Source organism: Pteropus medius, unplaced genomic scaffold (assembly GCF_902729225.1).
Source record: "Pteropus medius unplaced genomic scaffold, Ma_sr-lr_union100, whole genome shotgun sequence".
Taxonomy (NCBI): Eukaryota; Metazoa; Chordata; class Mammalia; order Chiroptera; family Pteropodidae; genus Pteropus; species Pteropus medius.
The window spans coordinates 2,420,428-2,438,205 of NW_024354503.1; the positions used below are offsets into that span (position 1 = coordinate 2,420,428).

At 51.3% G+C, this 17,778-nt stretch overlaps 1 protein-coding gene across 6 annotated transcripts in view; it reads left to right on the forward strand.

The window, feature by feature from the left end:
* Positions 1-17,778, forward strand: part of EPHB2 (EPH receptor B2) — a 181,191-nt gene that overhangs the window by 53,876 nt on the left and 109,537 nt on the right. For 4 of the 6 annotated variants that reach the window (XM_039854662.1, XM_039854663.1, XM_039854660.1 and 1 more), the window contains exons 2-3: positions 11,183-11,247; positions 14,276-14,960. In XM_039854662.1, coding sequence (XP_039710596.1) covers positions 11,183-11,247; positions 14,276-14,960 — 750 coding nt within the window. Of the gene's footprint in view, positions 1-11,182; positions 11,248-11,351; positions 11,446-14,275; positions 14,961-17,778 lie in introns of those variants that run through there. The other 2 variants (XM_039854664.1, XM_039854665.1) reach the window with 2 other exon arrangements.

The window sequence follows — 17,778 nt, forward strand, 5'->3', positions numbered from 1 at the left end:
TTGGGAAGCCCCTCTGACTCCCAGGCAGGGTTTGGGTCCTTCCTTTGCTATGAAGTTATATCTATTTATGCCTGGCATCCCCCTTCTAGACCATGCAACAGGCCTACCAGAGTGGGGGTGATGCAGAATTTGGGCTCCAAGTCTCATTTACTGGGTCTGCTGTGGGATGGGATGAGACTTAGCCATATCCATAATGGAGAAGCCAGGTCTACAGGCCAAGGGGTCCCCAGTGTAACAAGTTATCTGGAGGCAGATTCGGATACATCAGGACAGATCCCGGGATGCCAGGCTAAGCAAGGAGCCAAGTCCAAGGGTAAAATGTGTAACCTAGAAAGTCCTTGGGAACTGGGGGTTGGAGCCATTAAGGGTTTAGAGTTTGCCCCAAATCAACACAGCTTTGAGATCAGTGACAGTGTCTATTTTTGATTCTTTGGTACCTAGCGTGGGGCAGCCCATAGTAGGCATTTGATAAATACAGGCCGACTGGATGGGAGGAGTAGGTAACTAGGTAGCAGATTTTGAGATGTATAAGCGAGTGCTGTGAATGGATGGATGAACAGGTAAATGAATGGTCAGATCGGTAGACGAATGAAAAGAAAGGAAACAGGGAGTGGAATTGTTTCAGTGGGAAGATGGATGGATGAAATTGGATGGATGGACGGATGGATGGATGGATGGATGGATGGACGGATGGATGACGGATGGATATAGATGGATAGATACCTAACTGGGAAAGGGAAGGCTGGATGGCAGTGATTCGGTGGTGCAGTATTGGGTGAGCAAGAACATTAGCCAGATGGATGGGGGTAAGGAGAGGGAGGGAGGAAGGGAGGGAGAAGGAAGGAAAAGTAAACAGATAGGTATGCAGGTGGGTAACAAGGTAGTTGGGTGGGTGGGTGGATGGCAGGGTAGTTTGTGGATGATTGCAAAGATTAGATAATTGGAACGATAGATGGATGAGTGAGTGTTTGGGTCAATGGTGAATGAATGAACAGTAAAATCTCATGTGGCTAAATGCCTGACATCTTGCCCAGAAGCAGAGGGGGGTGGTCTGGATTCTGGGATTTGAGTTAATTGTCCTTCACTAGGAGAAACCAGTGCCAATTAGGCAAATAGATCAAGTCCCAGCAGGTCCTGCAGCAGGCTTGCTAATTGACTCCAACCTGACAGACCCGGCTTGGACTTACAGTGGCCTGCGTCTTATTGATTTGTAATTTACACCCACACAAACCCAAAAGAATTTGAGGTGACTTATAATATTAAACCTGCATGCAACAGTTAAAAATAAAGTGAGAAAGCCAGGGGCCACATAGCAGAGTGGTTAAAAACATACCTGGTTCTACTCCTGGATCTGCTGCTTACTAACTGTGTGATGTTGGGCAGGTTGCTTAGCCTCTCTGAAGCTCGTTTTCCTCATCTACGGGAAGAAAGAAAGACGAAGAAAGGAAGGGAAGTTTAACGAGAAAATGCGTGAATGATGAATGGATACCTAACTGGAATGCTAGATGTATGGGTGGGTGGATGAATGAGTGGTGGGTTATTGAGCAAGTAGAATGGTAGGTGGGTAAAGTAAATGAGTGGATGGGTGGATGATGGGTGGATGGGTAAATGGGTACAATATAATTCTAGCTCATAGGACGTCGTGAGCATCAAAGAAAACAATATGCATGACGGATCAGCACAGTGGTTGGCACTAAGTAAATGCTTTGAATTATATAGTGTCTGGAGCCATCTCGATGTGACCGTATTTCTTGGAAGAAAAACCCAGACACCCAGACTGATGGTATAAGCAGGAAAGAGCATTTAATGTCTGGGTAGGCTGGGGGTGGGGACGCGGTGGGGAGTAAGGTGATTTTAACAGAGGCCGAGGGCCACCACAGTAAACCAGACTCAGCCTTGCCCGCGTGGCACTCACAGTCCAATCGAGGGGCTGGTGAATAAAAGAAAGTCACAGAGCAGGGTGACGAAGGTGACAATGGGAGATACACATAGGACTATGGGAGCCCCAGTGCCAGGGTCATTAGGAAAGGCTTATCAGAGGAGGTGACCTTTGAAACAGGTCTTGAAGGACATGTTTGAGTGTCCCAGGCATGTCAGGAGGGCAAGCGACGTTGCAGGGAAAAGGAACAACGCCTTGAGTGCTGGACTGGTCTGCAGAGCAGGAACTCTGTCCAGTGCGCACACAGGAAATGCAAAATATTTAGCGACTTCTCAGAAGGGGTGCCGACTGCAAACTACTGGGGTACCAGTCCTCCTGCCTCCATTAGTCAGCCCGAGGTGGGTCCTGGCTCTACCACGTCTTGCTAAGTGGCTACCTCTCTGAGTTTCCTCTTCTCTTCTATTAAATGGCCGTGACGATTGTTCTCATCTCATTGGGTCACTACTAGGATCTTACGAGATAAAGTCAAAAAGTGCTCAGCATAGTACCTGGAACAAAATGAGGCCTCAGTAATGCTGGCTGCCATCATTATATTTTTATTACCTCTTTAATAGGTGGGACAGGTCTGTGGATTCATCGAAGTAAAAGAACTTTACAGATTGAAAATCACTAGGCAAATTCTGGCTGCAAGAGGCAGCCTGGTGTGTCAGGAGGGCTCAAGGGCAGTAAGTCTGGGTTCAGTTTCTGACTGGCTGTGTGACCTTGGCCAAGTCACCTAACCTCTCAGAGCTTCAGGTTCCTTACGTATAAAATGGGGCCAGTAACAGGATTGTCATGAGGACTAACGGAGCTCCTCTGTGTAGAGGGCTGTTCCCGGCCCTGCCTCCCTTCTTCCCCTTCCCCAGCAAGCCCTGGTGTTCATTTACCGCCCACCCCACCCCAAGCAACCCCTTCTCAGACCCCCATCCATCATCCTGTCCTTTGCGGAGGTTAAGTGGGTCCCCAAGCAGCGAATCCAAACTCTCTCGAAGCCCTGGCTGCACAATGCGGCCTGCTGTTAGCGAGCAGCCAGGCTGGCCTGGAGGATTGGGTTTCAGCCTGGCGGCCGGCGCTGGCGGATGCCCAGGCCAGCGGCGGGCAGGCGGGGGACAGAGTGGAGGAGCCAGCGTCGCGGGGACTCCTCCGCCTGGTCCTGAGAAAACAAGAGCAGGCTCCAGCAAGGCAACCGAGGCAAAGAAAGCCGCAGTAGGACAAGGAGGGGTATGTGTGCGGGAGTCCTTGGGCAGAAGGATTTTACATTAGTCGCGTCCCCTTCCTGGGAGCCCGAGGGTGAAGCGGCGGGTCGAGCTGGAACAGCAATGTGCTGCCTGTTGGCAGGTTTCTCCTTAGAACATCCTCAGCCTTCCCAGCACTGCCCAGGGCTTCCCTGGCAGTGCCGCCCGCTTGCTGTGGGACAGTGACCCTGAGGCCATCTCAGGCACCGATCCTCATTGCGTTTTCAGAGGGGAGGCCTCCTCAAACCTAGTCGGGCAGAACTGGGTTCAAATATCAGCTCTGCTTCTTTCTGACTGTGTGACTTTGGGCAAGCTCTGAGCCTTCGGGGCTCGGTTTCCTCTTCTGTACAATGGGAATAGCAGTGCCAGCCTTGCACGGTACACTGAGTGATTAATCCAGCCTGGCACCGACGACATGGTACATGAGGCCTGATGGCTCCTGGGGTCAGACCAAGGGGTCAGATCCTGCCCTGCCCTTCATGGCCACGTGGCCTTGGGGGAGTCCTTGATCTTTCCAAGCCTCAGTTTCCCTATGAGGTTGCTCTTGGATGTCAATGAGACAATGATAATGAAATGCCTGCCCACCGTCAGCCCTGTGAGTGTGTTTCCATGTTATAAAAACACTTTGCATCCAGTGCCTCTTTGGATCCTTACAGGCAACCCTGTGAGGTACACAGAGCAAGGACTTTGTGATCCCCATTTTACAAATGAGGAAACTGAGGCTCAGAAAGGTAAAGCGACTTTTCCAAGTCACCCAGCTTATTAATGGCCTTGAACTTTATCTCCTGGTTCCTGAATGTTGCCTCCTCTTAGATTATCTAATTTGAGCCTGGGAAAGGATGCTGCAGCTCCTGGCCATCAATAGCCTGGGTCTGGCCTCCAAGCTGTGGCTGGCACCTCACCAGGCTGTGGTATGGTAGACAGGCCTGCGTTTGAGTCACCTCAGCCCCGTTAGCCCAGGGAGCAACTGGAGCTGCTGGGAAGGGTCCAGAGTGGCATCTGCTGCTTGGATTTCATGCCAGGCTGATGTGCTGCCTGGGCTGTGGGCTGCTGGCCAGTCTAGAGCAAAGACCCCAGGGAACAACTACTAGACATCTAAAGACCACATCACTACCCTCTTCGGGCATCCTCCATAGCTCCCCATTGCCTGAGATAAGACCCAAACTCCTTAGTCCCCTGTCCAAGGCTCTACATATTCTGGCCCCATCCTGGGTTACCATATCCTTCCAGAAAGTATTTTGCTCCCACCTCATGGGACAGAAATCTCAGAGTGGTGCAGTGATTATGAACATGGGCTTTGGTGCGAGACAGATGCAGCTCCACCACTTCCTGCCTGTGGAAACCTTGAACAGCCTCTCCTAACTTCAGTTTTCCGTCTGTAAAAAAAAGAGAGAGAATAAAGTACCTGCTTTCCAAATAGTTTTGATGAAATGACATAATGGACGCCAAACCCACCACTGAGAACCAGTCATCAGGTTTTACTATTATCCAAACTGCCCCTGACATTTCATCCCTCTGTGCCTTTGATTCTGCTGTACCCTTCTACGTGGAGTACCCTTCCCCTCTTCTCCCAGCTCAGATGCCACCTCCTCTGAGATGCCTCTGCTAATTCCCTGGTCAGAACTAATCCCTTCTTCCCTGGGGTTTGCTGGCTCCCCGTGGGGACCAGCCATTTCACTCTACCTCTCCCTGTCGAAAGTCCACGTGTCGGGCACGTGTCGGGCACTAGTTTGGAAGCTCCTTGAGGGAAGGAGCTGCCAATCTGTTTCTACATTCCCAGTTTAGGGCATGGCACATATTAGGTATAGCAGACATTCATCAAATGACCACGATCTTGTTACTTAACCCAGGAGAATTCAGGGACAGCCGCCAGGAAGAAGGAGCCTTTGAGCTAAGTTTTGGAAGAGAATTTAGCCAGGCTAACAAAGCTGGAAGGGCCAGGCATTCCAGGGGGAAAATTGGAATAGTCAAGTCACCAAGGCCCAAAGTGCCTTCTGCAAGCAGAAGGAAATTCAAAATGCCTGGACACTAGGGATATGGGACAGTGTGGCTGGAGGGTAGTTAGCTAACCTGGTCAACAGGGGTCTTGGATGCATCGTCGAGGAGCTAGGACTTTATCCTGCTGACAGGGGAGCTCTGAAGGGCATTAAGCTCAGTTAAGACATGATCAGACATGGGCTTTAGAAACATCACCCAGCTGCCGTGTGGAGGTCAAATGCAACCACATCTCAGTGCTGGGGATACAGTGCTGAACAAGTCAGACACAGCCACCAAATGAGGGCCCTGGGAGATGTCACATCAGCAGGACTCACATACATGATGCCACTTAATTCTCACATGACCCATTTTACAGATAGAGAACCCGAGGCCCAGAGAGGAGCACAGGTTTGCCTGCAGTCACACATCAGAGAGTGTCAAAGCCAAGGTTCTCGCCTGGACAGTCTGTGCCCTATTCCCCTGCTGCCCTTCCCTCTCTCCTTTCCTGTCCTCACACAGGCCCACACAGAGGGAGAGAGTAAACACGGACAAAAAGCCCCAGTGAGTTTTGTTTTGTGTTTGTTTTTTTTAAGGCTATAGCTGTACATTTTTTTAAAAAAACACAGATGTGGCATGAGATAGATGTGGGTTTAAATCCTAGCCCTGCTTGTGCACCTTCGTGAAGGTTGCTTCACCTCTCTGACCTCAGTTTCTTCATCTCTAAAATGGAGTTAACAGTAGGTATCCCCCTAGGTGGTCAGGAACCTGAAATGGTATTTAGAGTGCTCAGCTCAAGGCCTAGCACAGAATAGGTGCTTCATGAAAGGTCTTATGTCTCTGGAACTCTCACATACTGTCTTTAGTGCAGACAAACAGTGTCTATGGCCCTAGAGAATTATGGCCCAAGATGGGGTCAGACAGAGCTGACCAGGGGTAGATCAGGGAGCAGAGGGCAAACAGCTACCCCAGCCTGAAAACCAGGGTGGTGGTAGCGCCTGCCAGGGCCCCGTGCAGCCACCCTCCTGTTGGGCCCAATGCTAACGACTTCAGTGTGTCTCCCTTTTTAGCTCAAATATTTCTGAAATGCACACTGCTCGTTCACACATCGCCAGAGGGGCCGAGGGGCCTCCCCAGCCTGTGCGATCAGGGCCTCCTGATTGCTTTCTTCTGTGCAGTCTCCAGGAAGGAGAGGGGGTGTGGGTGCACTAGGGCTTGGGCCAAAACTGCTCCATAGCCAAACCCTCTTTTCCCACTGAGAAAAGCATTCGGGGCCAGTGGCTGGAGGCCCTCGTCCCAGCTTTTGCCTGGATGCTATGAATCTGTCCACACAGCCTCAGTTTTCTCATCTATCTATTGGGATTTTTTGAACGATCACGTAGAGCATCCAGAGATTGGGAATTGGACATTTCTATAGGGCTCTCTGGGGTGGGAGTAAAAGTGAAAAGGCAATGTTAGGCAGGGTGGGGGGCGGGTGGGACCAGAGAGGCTGGGCCAGGTGCACGTGGTCCAGCAAGGGGGCCTGGGAGAGCTGCTGCTGGTTACTGAGCAGCCCCTGTCCACCTCTCCAGGCTCCACCCTCAGCTCACCACTCCCTGCACCACCGCTCACAACACCATTAACTCCCACAAACCATGCCATTGCTCGCCTCGCCTTTGCCTCCGCTCTATCTGCCTACCATGCCTTTCCCCCTCAGCCCCTCTGGACTTCCTTCTAACTCATTCTTCAGGCTTCCATTCAGTGTCACTTCCTCCAGGAAGCCATCCATAAATGGGGCATTTTCTTCCTCGCTTTCCACACCCGGTTCCTATAACCCGCAGTACCCCGTGCACATCCACATTGCAGTCTTTGTCACATTGTGTGGTAATTAATTATATGCATGTAGTGAAAACAGCTTCCCCTGCATGAGGGAGTGTCATTGTCACAGTGGGGTTGGGGAGGGGGACATTTCCAGCACTACAGAGGCAGTTTGATGGAGCCTCGTGTTCCCCAAAGCGTGGGAAGTAAAATGATGTTAGGCAGTTTGCAGACATTTTTAATCATAATAATCTTGGTTTTATTTTCCTTTCTTTTATAGCAAGTGATATTGATTTTCCATTTATAATAATGATTACTTTTTCCTCTTTAAAATGCACTTAAGAAGAAAAGGAGTCAACTGGAAGAAAAATAGTAACTAAATAAGTACAAGTCGTAGGTGGAAATGGCTAAAGTCACGAATGTCCTCATGGAGCAGAACGCTGGCATGTGCTCAGACCCTACAGTTTGTAGGGAGTGCCTACATAGTAGAGGAAGACTTACTATGTACCATGCCCTGTGCTAGGTCTGTGGGGCCCCAGGACCAGGACCTAGCACCCACCCTTCAGGGAACCACGGACCATTGGAAGGACCTGGCAGATAGGGGCAGTTCCCACCCTGGATTTCTGCAAGGGCTGGGACAGAGCTATGCGGTGGTGTAGATTCAGGAGGACTTCTCGGAGGAGGTGACCTGAATTGAGACTTCTCAGATGAGGCGGTTTAGGCAAAGAAGTTGTGGAGGGGGAGAAGATCAGAGAGGGTCTTCTCTGATCGTGGTGAGGCAGACCACCACACAGTCTGTGCAACTGCGGCGCAGCTTGCGAATGGAATAGATGTGTCGTTGCGTTCCCGAGCCTTCAGAAGCCTCAGTTTTTCCACCTGTGAAATGGGACAGTATCACCTGTCTCCTGGCACGGTTGTGAGCATGTTGGTGAGGGCCTCAGGCTCCTGGTAGGATCTTAGTGGGCGTGAGTTCTCCTTTTGTAGATTTTTGAAATTAGAGGGGAGGTGTCTGAATGTTATGGGGAAATGGAAAAAAGTGCCGGTGGAGAAAATAGGGTTTGGCTTCCTGAAACTTCCCAGGTTCCTGAAGCAAGAAGTACTAACTCCATTCCCTGGGGAACTGAGTTTGACTTTTGTGTTTGGTTTGAAAGGAACGAAGAGGAAACTCAGGACATCCCAGGAAAGCAGCATCAGACAGACCTGGAAGGGCTTTGCGTGGGCTGCGGACCTGGGGGAAGAGGCCAGTGTTTGTCAGATGTTGGCAAGCATGGTCTGGGCGCTGTTGGGGAAATTGGGGGCGAGGGGCCAGGTAGCCTGAGCTAGAGTCTCTTGGCCCAGCCTTCACTTTCAGGGGCCGCCTAATGAGCCCAAAGGAAATGGCATGTGTTCAGGCACAGATTCAGCCAAAAAGCACCACACTCGATCTACAAAAGCATAACTGCCACTTACTGAGGATTTGCTTTGTGCTGGGCTCCAGGCTAGTATACTTCCTGTCACATCTAGTCTTCCTATTCCCACTCAGAAGGTATCTTGGCTGTTCTCTAGTTAAGGAAGCTGAGGCTGAGAAAGGTTACAGATCCAAGGTTACAAAGCAAAGAGGTGGAAGAGTGTGTATTAGAACCCAGAGCTCCCTGACCTCTCTCAACTCCTGTTTATCCTCTCTGCTTACCTGCCCTTTTTTCACCAGGTGAGGGAGGTGTCAGCATTGAAAAGCAAAGGCCAAGGGGAAGTTGAGGGTAGCATACTTATGTGTTCCTTCCTGCCACAGCTCCTAGGGGTAACAGCTTTCACAGAGGTGGGCTTACAGGCAAAGCCCAGGACTGGCAAGTGAGAGGGAGCACAGGAGGCGCCTGCCTTCTCACACCCTTCGAGAAGATCTGCAGACTTCACGGTCTCTCTCAGCCCACTCCTGGGTGTGAACCAGCCGGTCCTCGACTTCCAGATCCTCCCCTTTCTTGTTTCAGGAGGCAGAGGGGGCAGTGGGAGCCCCTGGCTTGCGCTCCTTGAGAGTCAAGGGTCTGAACATCAGCTTTTAGTGTATGACTTTTGGCAAGTCATTTGCCCTCCCCAGGCCTGAGTTTCCACCCATACAATGAGGATGTCAGTTCACAACCCCTCCTCTGGGCCATGGAATACTCCAGGGCTTGGCCTCTGGGTCAGCCCAGGAATCCAGCCAAGGGGTGGGGCCACCTGCTTGGCGGGCTTGCACCCACCCGACCCCTTTCTCATCCCAAGCAGAGTCTTTCCTCTCCCTCGTTCGACACAGCTCCCAGCAGCTGTTCCTCAGGCCCAGGCAGAGAGCCCGGCTTGGCGCGTCTCTGGCTGAGGCCGATGAGAGAAAACAGGTTAAAAGTTCAGCCCTTGTTCTCTCCAGGAAGAAAAATCTGTAGCATTCGGAGTGTGAAAAGGAACCCTTTTTTCAGCTCCAAAGCAGCACAATAGAACTTCCCTCCAATTTGCCATCAAAAAGACGCCCTTGGCACTGGACTCTACCGTCCCTGGCAGCCCCTCCCCCCACCCCATCCCCAGCCCCCAGTGCAAAGGGACACGGTGACCAAAAACACAAGCCATGGGCAGTCATGAGAACACTGCTGCATCCTCCTTTGTCAGTTCGCTGGTCTGACTGGGGTCACCTCTGGCTAAATGCTTCCTCCCATCCCACCCTCCATTCCCACCACCCCAGCCCTAGTTCAAAGACCTCGTTACTCCCATTTTGACCTTCACAGCAGCCTGGACACTAAGCACCCTGCCTCTATTCTCTTTGCTCTAGTTCATCCAAACTAAGTGTCTAGAAGTTTACGGGGTAGGAGACAGGAGACCTGCAACTCCCACTCTGCCACCAACTCCTGTGTGATTCTTAGGAAGCCTCTTCCTCTTCTCTGTGCCTCAGTTGTCCTATGTCCAAAATGAGGCGTTTGGGCTGGACTAGGGAAACCATCTGAAACGGTGAGTGTTAGTTTCCTGGAGTATCATGGTGAGAAGCATCGTGCAGCCACAGATTGTGGGGGTTGATTGGTGATGTCTGTGCTGGGCACAGAATGGGAGCATGACAGCAAGCATGCCTCTCACTCTCTCTCGCTGCGCTGGGTGGTGTGGAAGGTCCAGCTGTGACCTCCTAGGTCCCTCCACCTACTCTCTCATAGCTAGTTGTATTCATACCTCATTTCCATTGCCAGACTATGATTCGTTCCATAGTAAGGTCTTTTTATTCATTGTTTTCTCTCCAGGATACCCAGCATAGTTCCTGGTACAGAATAGGCATCAGGCTATGTTTGTTGAATGAATACTTGAAAGAGGCCAATTTAAATCTGCTCAGTGGATTGCAATTCAGTTCAAAAAGTGTTTTGAGGCCCCTGTGGCTGGGAAGGGATAGAAGGGATGGGTCCTGAGTCTGATCGGGGTGAATAGAGACCTCTTTGCCCCTGTAGGTCTCCATCATAGGCTGTGTGGTTTCTTCCCTCCAGCTGCTGGAATGAGGGGAAGTAAATGGGGCCTTGGCTGGTTCAGAAGCTGATCTGAGTCTCCTGAACCCACAGAAGGCAGGTGATGAACTGGCCCCATTGGGCCCAGTGCTCACCCTAAATACCCCTCTACCCCCAAGGCCCTATCCTGGGGGCAGAGGTGACTAAGCCCTAGGGAGGTGGGGTGATTGGGGGTCCAAGGATGGGGACACAATGGAAGACTCCAGGTTCCTGGAGAAGCGGGGAGGATATCCCTGACAGGAGGTGTGGGCTTGAGGGCCGAGGTGGGGTAACCAGGGAGCTCCACTGGGATGGAAGGACAGCCCCTCTAAGGCCCGTGTTCCAGTTTTTGAGAATTTAATGCAAGCTGAAAAGTTAACGGAACCCTAAATTTGAAGTTAAACTTTGAATTTTCCAGATGGACTCTCTGAAGCCCATCCAGGAAACCTCAGGTTAGGACCCTTCCCTACCAGTAAAGGAGGGAAAGGCCTATACATAGGTTGGTGGGACATGATTGGCTGAGACGATGGGGTATGGGTAGGACTGGAGTTGGGCCTTAAGGGATGGAGCCTGGAGGAATGGAATCAGATGATTGGCTGGAGCATGAGAATGGGTGGGGATATGGATAGGAGGCAGGGCCTAAAAGAAGGGTATTCTTTAGGATAAGAGCTAGATGCTTATTTGGAGCAATGGAAGTAGGTGTGGCTCTGTAAAGAAGGCCCTCGAGGGGTGGGGTCTTGGGGTGGTTGACAGTGCTCTGTACGCTGGTGGGTGGTGACGCTTTGCTCTCCCCACAGAAACCCTGATGGACTCAACCACAGCGACGGCGGAGCTGGGCTGGATCGTGCATCCTCCATCAGGGGTGAGTCAGTAATCCTCAAACCTTGCCTGGTTCCCCAGGATACCTCGGGTTCTGCTGTAGGGCCTGGATGCTCCCTCATATTCCAGCCCCTTTTCCTCTTTCAGGGCCCAGGGCCAAGCCTGGTCCCCTACCACTGAAGGAGTGCCAGTAACCATGACAACATACTGGATGCGTACTGCTATCCCATGGAACCTCAGGGTGAGGCTCAGAACTAGATACTCGCACTACCCCATTTTATGGATGAGGAAAATGAGCTGTCATTTCCTAAGCATCCAGTATGTGTCAGATACTGTGTCAAGCACCTTTCCACACATAAGCTCCAATCCTATGGGGAGAAATCACCTCCATTGACAGGTGAGGAAACAGGCTCAGAGTTGTAGCCACCTGCCAGCTGATAAGTCATGGGGCTCAGGTTTTTATCCAGGGCTGTGCTGAGTCCTCTAGGTCCCCTTTCTAGGTCCCCATAGCACAAAGCTCCCCTCCCTGAATTCTTGGCACCTTCTTGGACCCTGTGATCTGAATCTGTGTAGTCTGTGGGCTCCACGAGGGCAAGATCAGGTACAATTTGAGATTCCTCTTTCTCCCTGCACCAAGCAGCCCAGAACTTGCAAATGGACTACGGGGTAAGACTCCTGAAATTCTGTCCCAATTCTGCCACTTGCCAGCTGTGTGATTTGGGGCCAATTTCTTAACCTCTCTGAACTTTAGTTCCCTCATCTATAAAATGGTGATAATAATGTCTTACTCACAAAACTCTTGTGAGGTTTTCCTGCAAAGTTTCTAGCACAGTGCCTGGCATAGAGTGAGCTCCCAGTAAGGAGTAGCTATAATAACTATCACCATAGTCATTGTCACCATTATCAGTTTTAATATCATTCTCTCCTCATCAGCTAGATCTCTGGGGAGGACTCTGGGCTCCCACAGTCCATCCCTTCCCCTCTTCCCACCCCAGCTGCTCTGCTGGGACTCAGCTGCTGCCCCATGGAGCTGCATATCCCCCCACCCCACCCCAAGGCCTCTGCTCTCAATAGGCAGGGCCCCAGGGTCAGGCCTCTTTCTGTGGCTCTTTCTTGTCACCAATTTTCCATCTGCGAAGGCTGTAGGGCCCACAGCCCCACCCTGCCAGTAATGAGGCCAGGCTGGGCTGCAGGGCCCCCGGACGCAATTATTTGGGGTGTTTAGGCTGCAGGGCCTCCGCATGTTAATTAGAGAGAGGGGAGAAAGGCAGAGTGCTCTAATTAAGTGCTCTAATTAAGTTCCGAAGAAGAGCAGTGGTTGTAACAAGGGGCTGACTTTGTCACATGGTGCCACCGAAAAAAAAATTAAATGCAACGTAAGGAGCTTCAGAGCTGCCATTGAAGTAGAGGCTGGGCTAACAGGCTGCAGCTCAGCCTTCCCCCCACACACTCACCCTTAAAGAGCATTGTCCCTCCCCAGACCAGCAGCCACCGCTCCGCCCTGCACAGACGTGGCCCAGAGAATCTGAGGGAGGCAGAAAGACAAAGAACACCCACTTGAGAGTGACAACTTTCCCACCCCCGTCACAGTCATATCTGCCAGTTGAGGAAATAGAGGCCCAGAGAGGGGAAGTGACTTGCCCAATGCCACATATCAAGTTAGCAGAGCTGGGACAAAACCCAGGACTCCTGGGGCACTGTGGGGTCTTCATGTTTTGAGACAGCATGGGCAAGCCTGTGAATGTATCTGGGTCTGTGTGACCTCACTCACTTCTCTGGTCTCTACTCCCTCATCTGTAAAATGGGGATAATCCTACGTACCATGCGTGATAAACGTGGCAAAGAAATGAAATCCTATTATAGCCCCCAGACCCTGGCCCGACATGGGTGGGAGGGGGTGCTCTGCAGGTAGAGTTCTTTTGGGTCTACTCCAGGTGAAGCCAGCCCACCACCAAGGGGGACACCAGAGAGGGTAGGTAACAGTAGCTCCCCTCAGAAAGCTCTCAGTCCCACTTGGTCTGAGACCAGACCAAGAAGGCCGAGAGCGCCTGGCACTCACCCAGGCAGATTGTCCCCGAAGGCCCAAGGGAGAGCTGGTGAATGCAAACACTGCAGCCAGAGGGAGAGGCTACTGCAAGAGGTTCCAGAACAATAGACAAAGAAGACAAGAGGGTGCTCAAGGAGGGCACAGAAGTGTGAACAAAGGCTCAGCAGTGCAAATGAGGGTCTGTGAGGAGAGCACGGGGGCCCTGTGCCATTTCATTCCCAACTTTCCATGGCCCAGCCCAGCAGTGAGGCTTGGGAACTCTAAGCTGGGTATGTGAGAGCCCAGGCTGGAGCCCAGAGACGATGCTGAAGCACTTGCCCCAGGCAGGAAGGGCAAGAGGTCTCCCTCGAGGCACCATCTTAGCCACTTGTGGTCTCAGCGCAGGGCTGCTGTCATGTGTCTTCCTGGTCACAGTAGTAAGGGCTCTTCTCTCATCAGACTGGGAATCCCCAAGGGCATGGACTGTGTCTCCCTGGTCAGGCAGGGAGCTCACAGCAGGCGGAAGTACTGTCTTTCCCATCAGGCTGGTAGCTCCCCAAGGACAAAGCTATGTCCACTCTCAGCAGAGGGGGCTCCCTCAGAGTGGGCCTCCCCCTATTTTTCCTCCCAGGTGGGAGCTTCCCAAGAGCAAGGGCTATGGTTCCTTTATCAAATTTAGTGAACCCCTAGGGGGAAGAGCCAAGTCTCCCGTATTGACTAGGGGGATACCAAGAGCAAGGAAGTGCCCTTCCCATCAGATTGACGTGTCTCCCTCACAGGAATTCCTCAGGGCCAGGCCATGTCTCCCCCTCAACTTGAGAGTTCTCTGATGGTAGGGATCATGTCGCCATCATCAGAGAGAAGACCTCTAAGGTAGTCTGTGCCTCTCCCATTAGACTAGGAGGTCCGTGATGCTAGGCATCCTGCCCGCTCGGATCAGACTGGAGAATTCCTTAAGGTGGGGTCTGTGTCTCCCCTTTTTAGGCAGGGCATTCCCCAGGGCTGAGTCCCTACCTCCCCTACCTGACTAGCATTTCTCCCACAGTGGGAAGAGGTGAGTGGCTACGATGAGAACATGAACACGATCCGAACATACCAGGTGTGCAATGTGTTTGAATCAAGCCAGAACAACTGGCTACGGACCAAGTTCATCCGGCGCCGCGGTGCCCACCGCATCCACGTGGAGATGAAGTTCTCCGTCCGTGACTGCAGCAGCATCCCCAGTGTGCCCGGCTCCTGCAAGGAGACCTTCAACCTCTATTACTATGAGGCCGACTTTGACTCAGCCACCAAGACCTTCCCCAACTGGATGGAGAATCCATGGGTGAAGGTGGACACTATCGCAGCTGATGAGAGCTTCTCCCAGGTGGACCTGGGTGGCCGGGTCATGAAGATCAACACCGAGGTGCGGAGCTTCGGGCCCGTGTCCCGCAGCGGCTTCTACCTAGCCTTCCAGGACTATGGCGGCTGCATGTCCCTCATCGCTGTGCGTGTCTTCTACCGCAAGTGCCCCCGCATCATCCAGAACGGCGCCATCTTCCAGGAGACGCTGTCAGGGGCTGAGAGCACCTCGCTAGTGGCTGCCCGAGGCAGCTGCATTGCCAATGCTGAGGAAGTGGATGTGCCCATCAAGCTATACTGTAACGGGGATGGCGAATGGCTGGTGCCCATTGGGCGCTGCATGTGCAAAGCAGGCTTTGAGGCCGTGGAGAATGGCACCGTCTGCCGAGGTAAGGGCCATAGTGCAGCTGGGGCCCACTGGCAGCTGGGAGGTCAGGCTGGCAAGGGCAGTGGCCTGGAGCGGACTGCGAGGCGCTCTGTGGCCAGGCTTTCCCAATCCAGCCGTTGTTCGGCTTCTTAGAAGGAGACATTTGAAGAGCACTTCTTGATGGTAGTGCTCCAGGGGGTTGCAAGATGATCTTAGTCGCACGAGGATAAATGTTTCTCATTTTAATTATTATCTGAATATTATTGATGGCAAGTGGTGCTTTACTTCGTAGACAAAGCGATACCATTTCCTTTTTAAGAAAATATGTCAGTCACAGTAAATCACACTTATAAGTTAGCATTTATTGGGTTTTTGCTGTGTCAGTCAGTATAGGCCAGGCTATGCTGATGTGACAAAACAAGAGTTTATTTCTCACTCCGTGGAACATGTGCATCAAGGATCAGCTTGAGATTCTTCCTGGGAGCCAAGCAGACAAAGGAGCCACCGTTTGTAATGTCGTGATCACCAGGGCAGAAGGAAGGGACAGGAGTGGCAGATTGTATACTGGCTCAAAAGCTTCTGCCTGGAATGGCCCTCACATCACTCCTATGTGTATTTCAATAGCCATAAAGCAAGTCATGTGGTTATTTCCAACGCAAAGAGATGGGGAAGTGCAGACCCACTGTGAGCCACGGCACCTGACCACCACTTCCACTGTGTGCTGAGCTCCTGACATGTCTCACATTTAATGCTCACAAGAACCCCATGAGGGAAAGCGCTATTTTATTTGAAAAAATTGAGGTTCAGAGAGCCTTGCTCATATAGAGAGTGAGTGGAGGAGCCAAGAGTCTTACACCCAGGTAGTGGGATTCCAAACGCCCCTTCCCCCGGAACCACTATACTCCTTAAGTTAATTTAAGGGACAAAATTAAATAGACAATAGTACAGGTGGTGTTTGATTATGGCAAAGAATCACAAAGGTGGGTTGCAAACATAAGTTTTGAAGAGGTATTGCATGGCAGTAAGAAGGTGTGAAGGGAGATAGACTTGGGTTCAAAGCCCAGCCCTGCCAGCTGTCTGTCTGGGCTGAGTATAAGACTCCCTTTCATAGGGTGGTTGTGAAGATTCAACCACTTAAGACCTATAAAGGACTTACTGTGGCTTCTAGTACACAGTAAGAGCTTAATAAATGTTAACTAAAGGAGATGATGTATATAAAGCCCAGCCTGGCACAGATATTCCTCTGTGTGATTTGTGATGGTGATGGTGGTGGTATAGGAGATTTGAAGCCTACTTGTGCCTCTTCCTTCCATCTTCCCCATTGGAATCAGATCCCGGGTGCCCCAAATGCCAGGCTAAGAGTTTGGACCCTATTCCAGGGGCCCTGAAGAGCCAGTGAAAGTTTAGCCTGGGGTGGTTGCAATGATCCTCACCTTATAAAATGCTGTCACAACCAGCATCTCCATGGCTCCTCCCTCCAGCTCTCTGGGCAGCATTTTAAAGGTCCCTGGGAGGACAAATGACATGGGGGTTCAAGAGATAGGAGCAATGGCCTGTAGGGAAACAGTGCTCTCAAGCTGCCTGAGCTGGGTATCTGTAGTGCTGGGAAGACAGAGGAGTAGAATCAAGGAGTGTTTTGACCTTGAATTAGATGAGCTGTAAAGACAGGCAGGAAAGGGAGGATGGGGAGAAATCAAAGGAAACAGGGAATGCCTGCTTGCAGGGAGGTGATGGTCCCGGAAAAGAAACGGGGAGGCTGGGAGAAAAGGCTGGTTTCCTGAGGGAGAGAACAGACCTGGGTTTCTATACTTGAGTGTGAAAGTGCACAGCCTGGGTAGATTTCAGGCCATGGAGGCAGGATCCATCACTCAGTGCTCATTGTTTATTCATTCAGTAAACCTTGCCTGTGCCTGCTCTCTGACAGACCTTGTGCTGAGCATCTGGTAAGACAGAGAAGAATCTGGCTGTGGCCCTGTCCTCCAGGAGCTCATAGTATAGCAGAGGAGACAGTCTATAAACGAACAAGGAAGAGAATGTGTTAGACTTGCTTTAATGGGAACTATTCAGGCTGCAGTGAGCATGGAAAAAGAGGGAAGGCTTCACAGAGGAGGTGATGTTGGAGTTGGGGATCTCTGGAGGATGGATCTGTATGACAAAAGACCTGGGGACATGAATCAGTATAGCCCATTAGAGAGACTGGTAAACTTTTTTGTGCGGCTGTGGCTAAGGGCTCAAGGAAGTATATTATAGGAAGAACTGTTGCTGGAAGTGTGCCCAGATGCAGAAGTGTATTAGTTATCTTTTGCTGCATCACATTTAGCAACTTAAAACAACAAATGTTTATTATCTCACAGCTTCTAAGGGTCAGGAATCCAGGTATGACTTAGGTGGGTGCCTCTTGACTCAGTCACTCCTGGGATTGCAGTCAGGCTCGGGGTTGGGGCTGCAGGTTCATCTGAAGGTTCGACTGGGGAGGGGTCTGCTTCCACATTTGCTCACATGGTTGTTTGCAGGCCTCGGTCCCTCGACACATGGGCCTCGCACATGTGCGGTGGCTTCTCCCAGAGTAAAGAATCCAAGAGAGAATGTGCGAGAGTACCCAAGACAGAAACCACAATTTTTTCATAACCTCGTCTCAGAAGTGACATCTCATCACTTCTGCCATGTACACTTCATTAAAAGCAAGTCACCAAATTCAATTCACACTCCAGGGGAGGGAAGTTCACTGGGTGTCAATGCCAGGAGGCAGGGTCACTGGGGGCTGTCTTAGAGGTTGCCTGTCACAGATAGCTTCTCTGAGTCCAAGCTTCTTGCGAGATGTGAGGATTTGAGGTAATGGT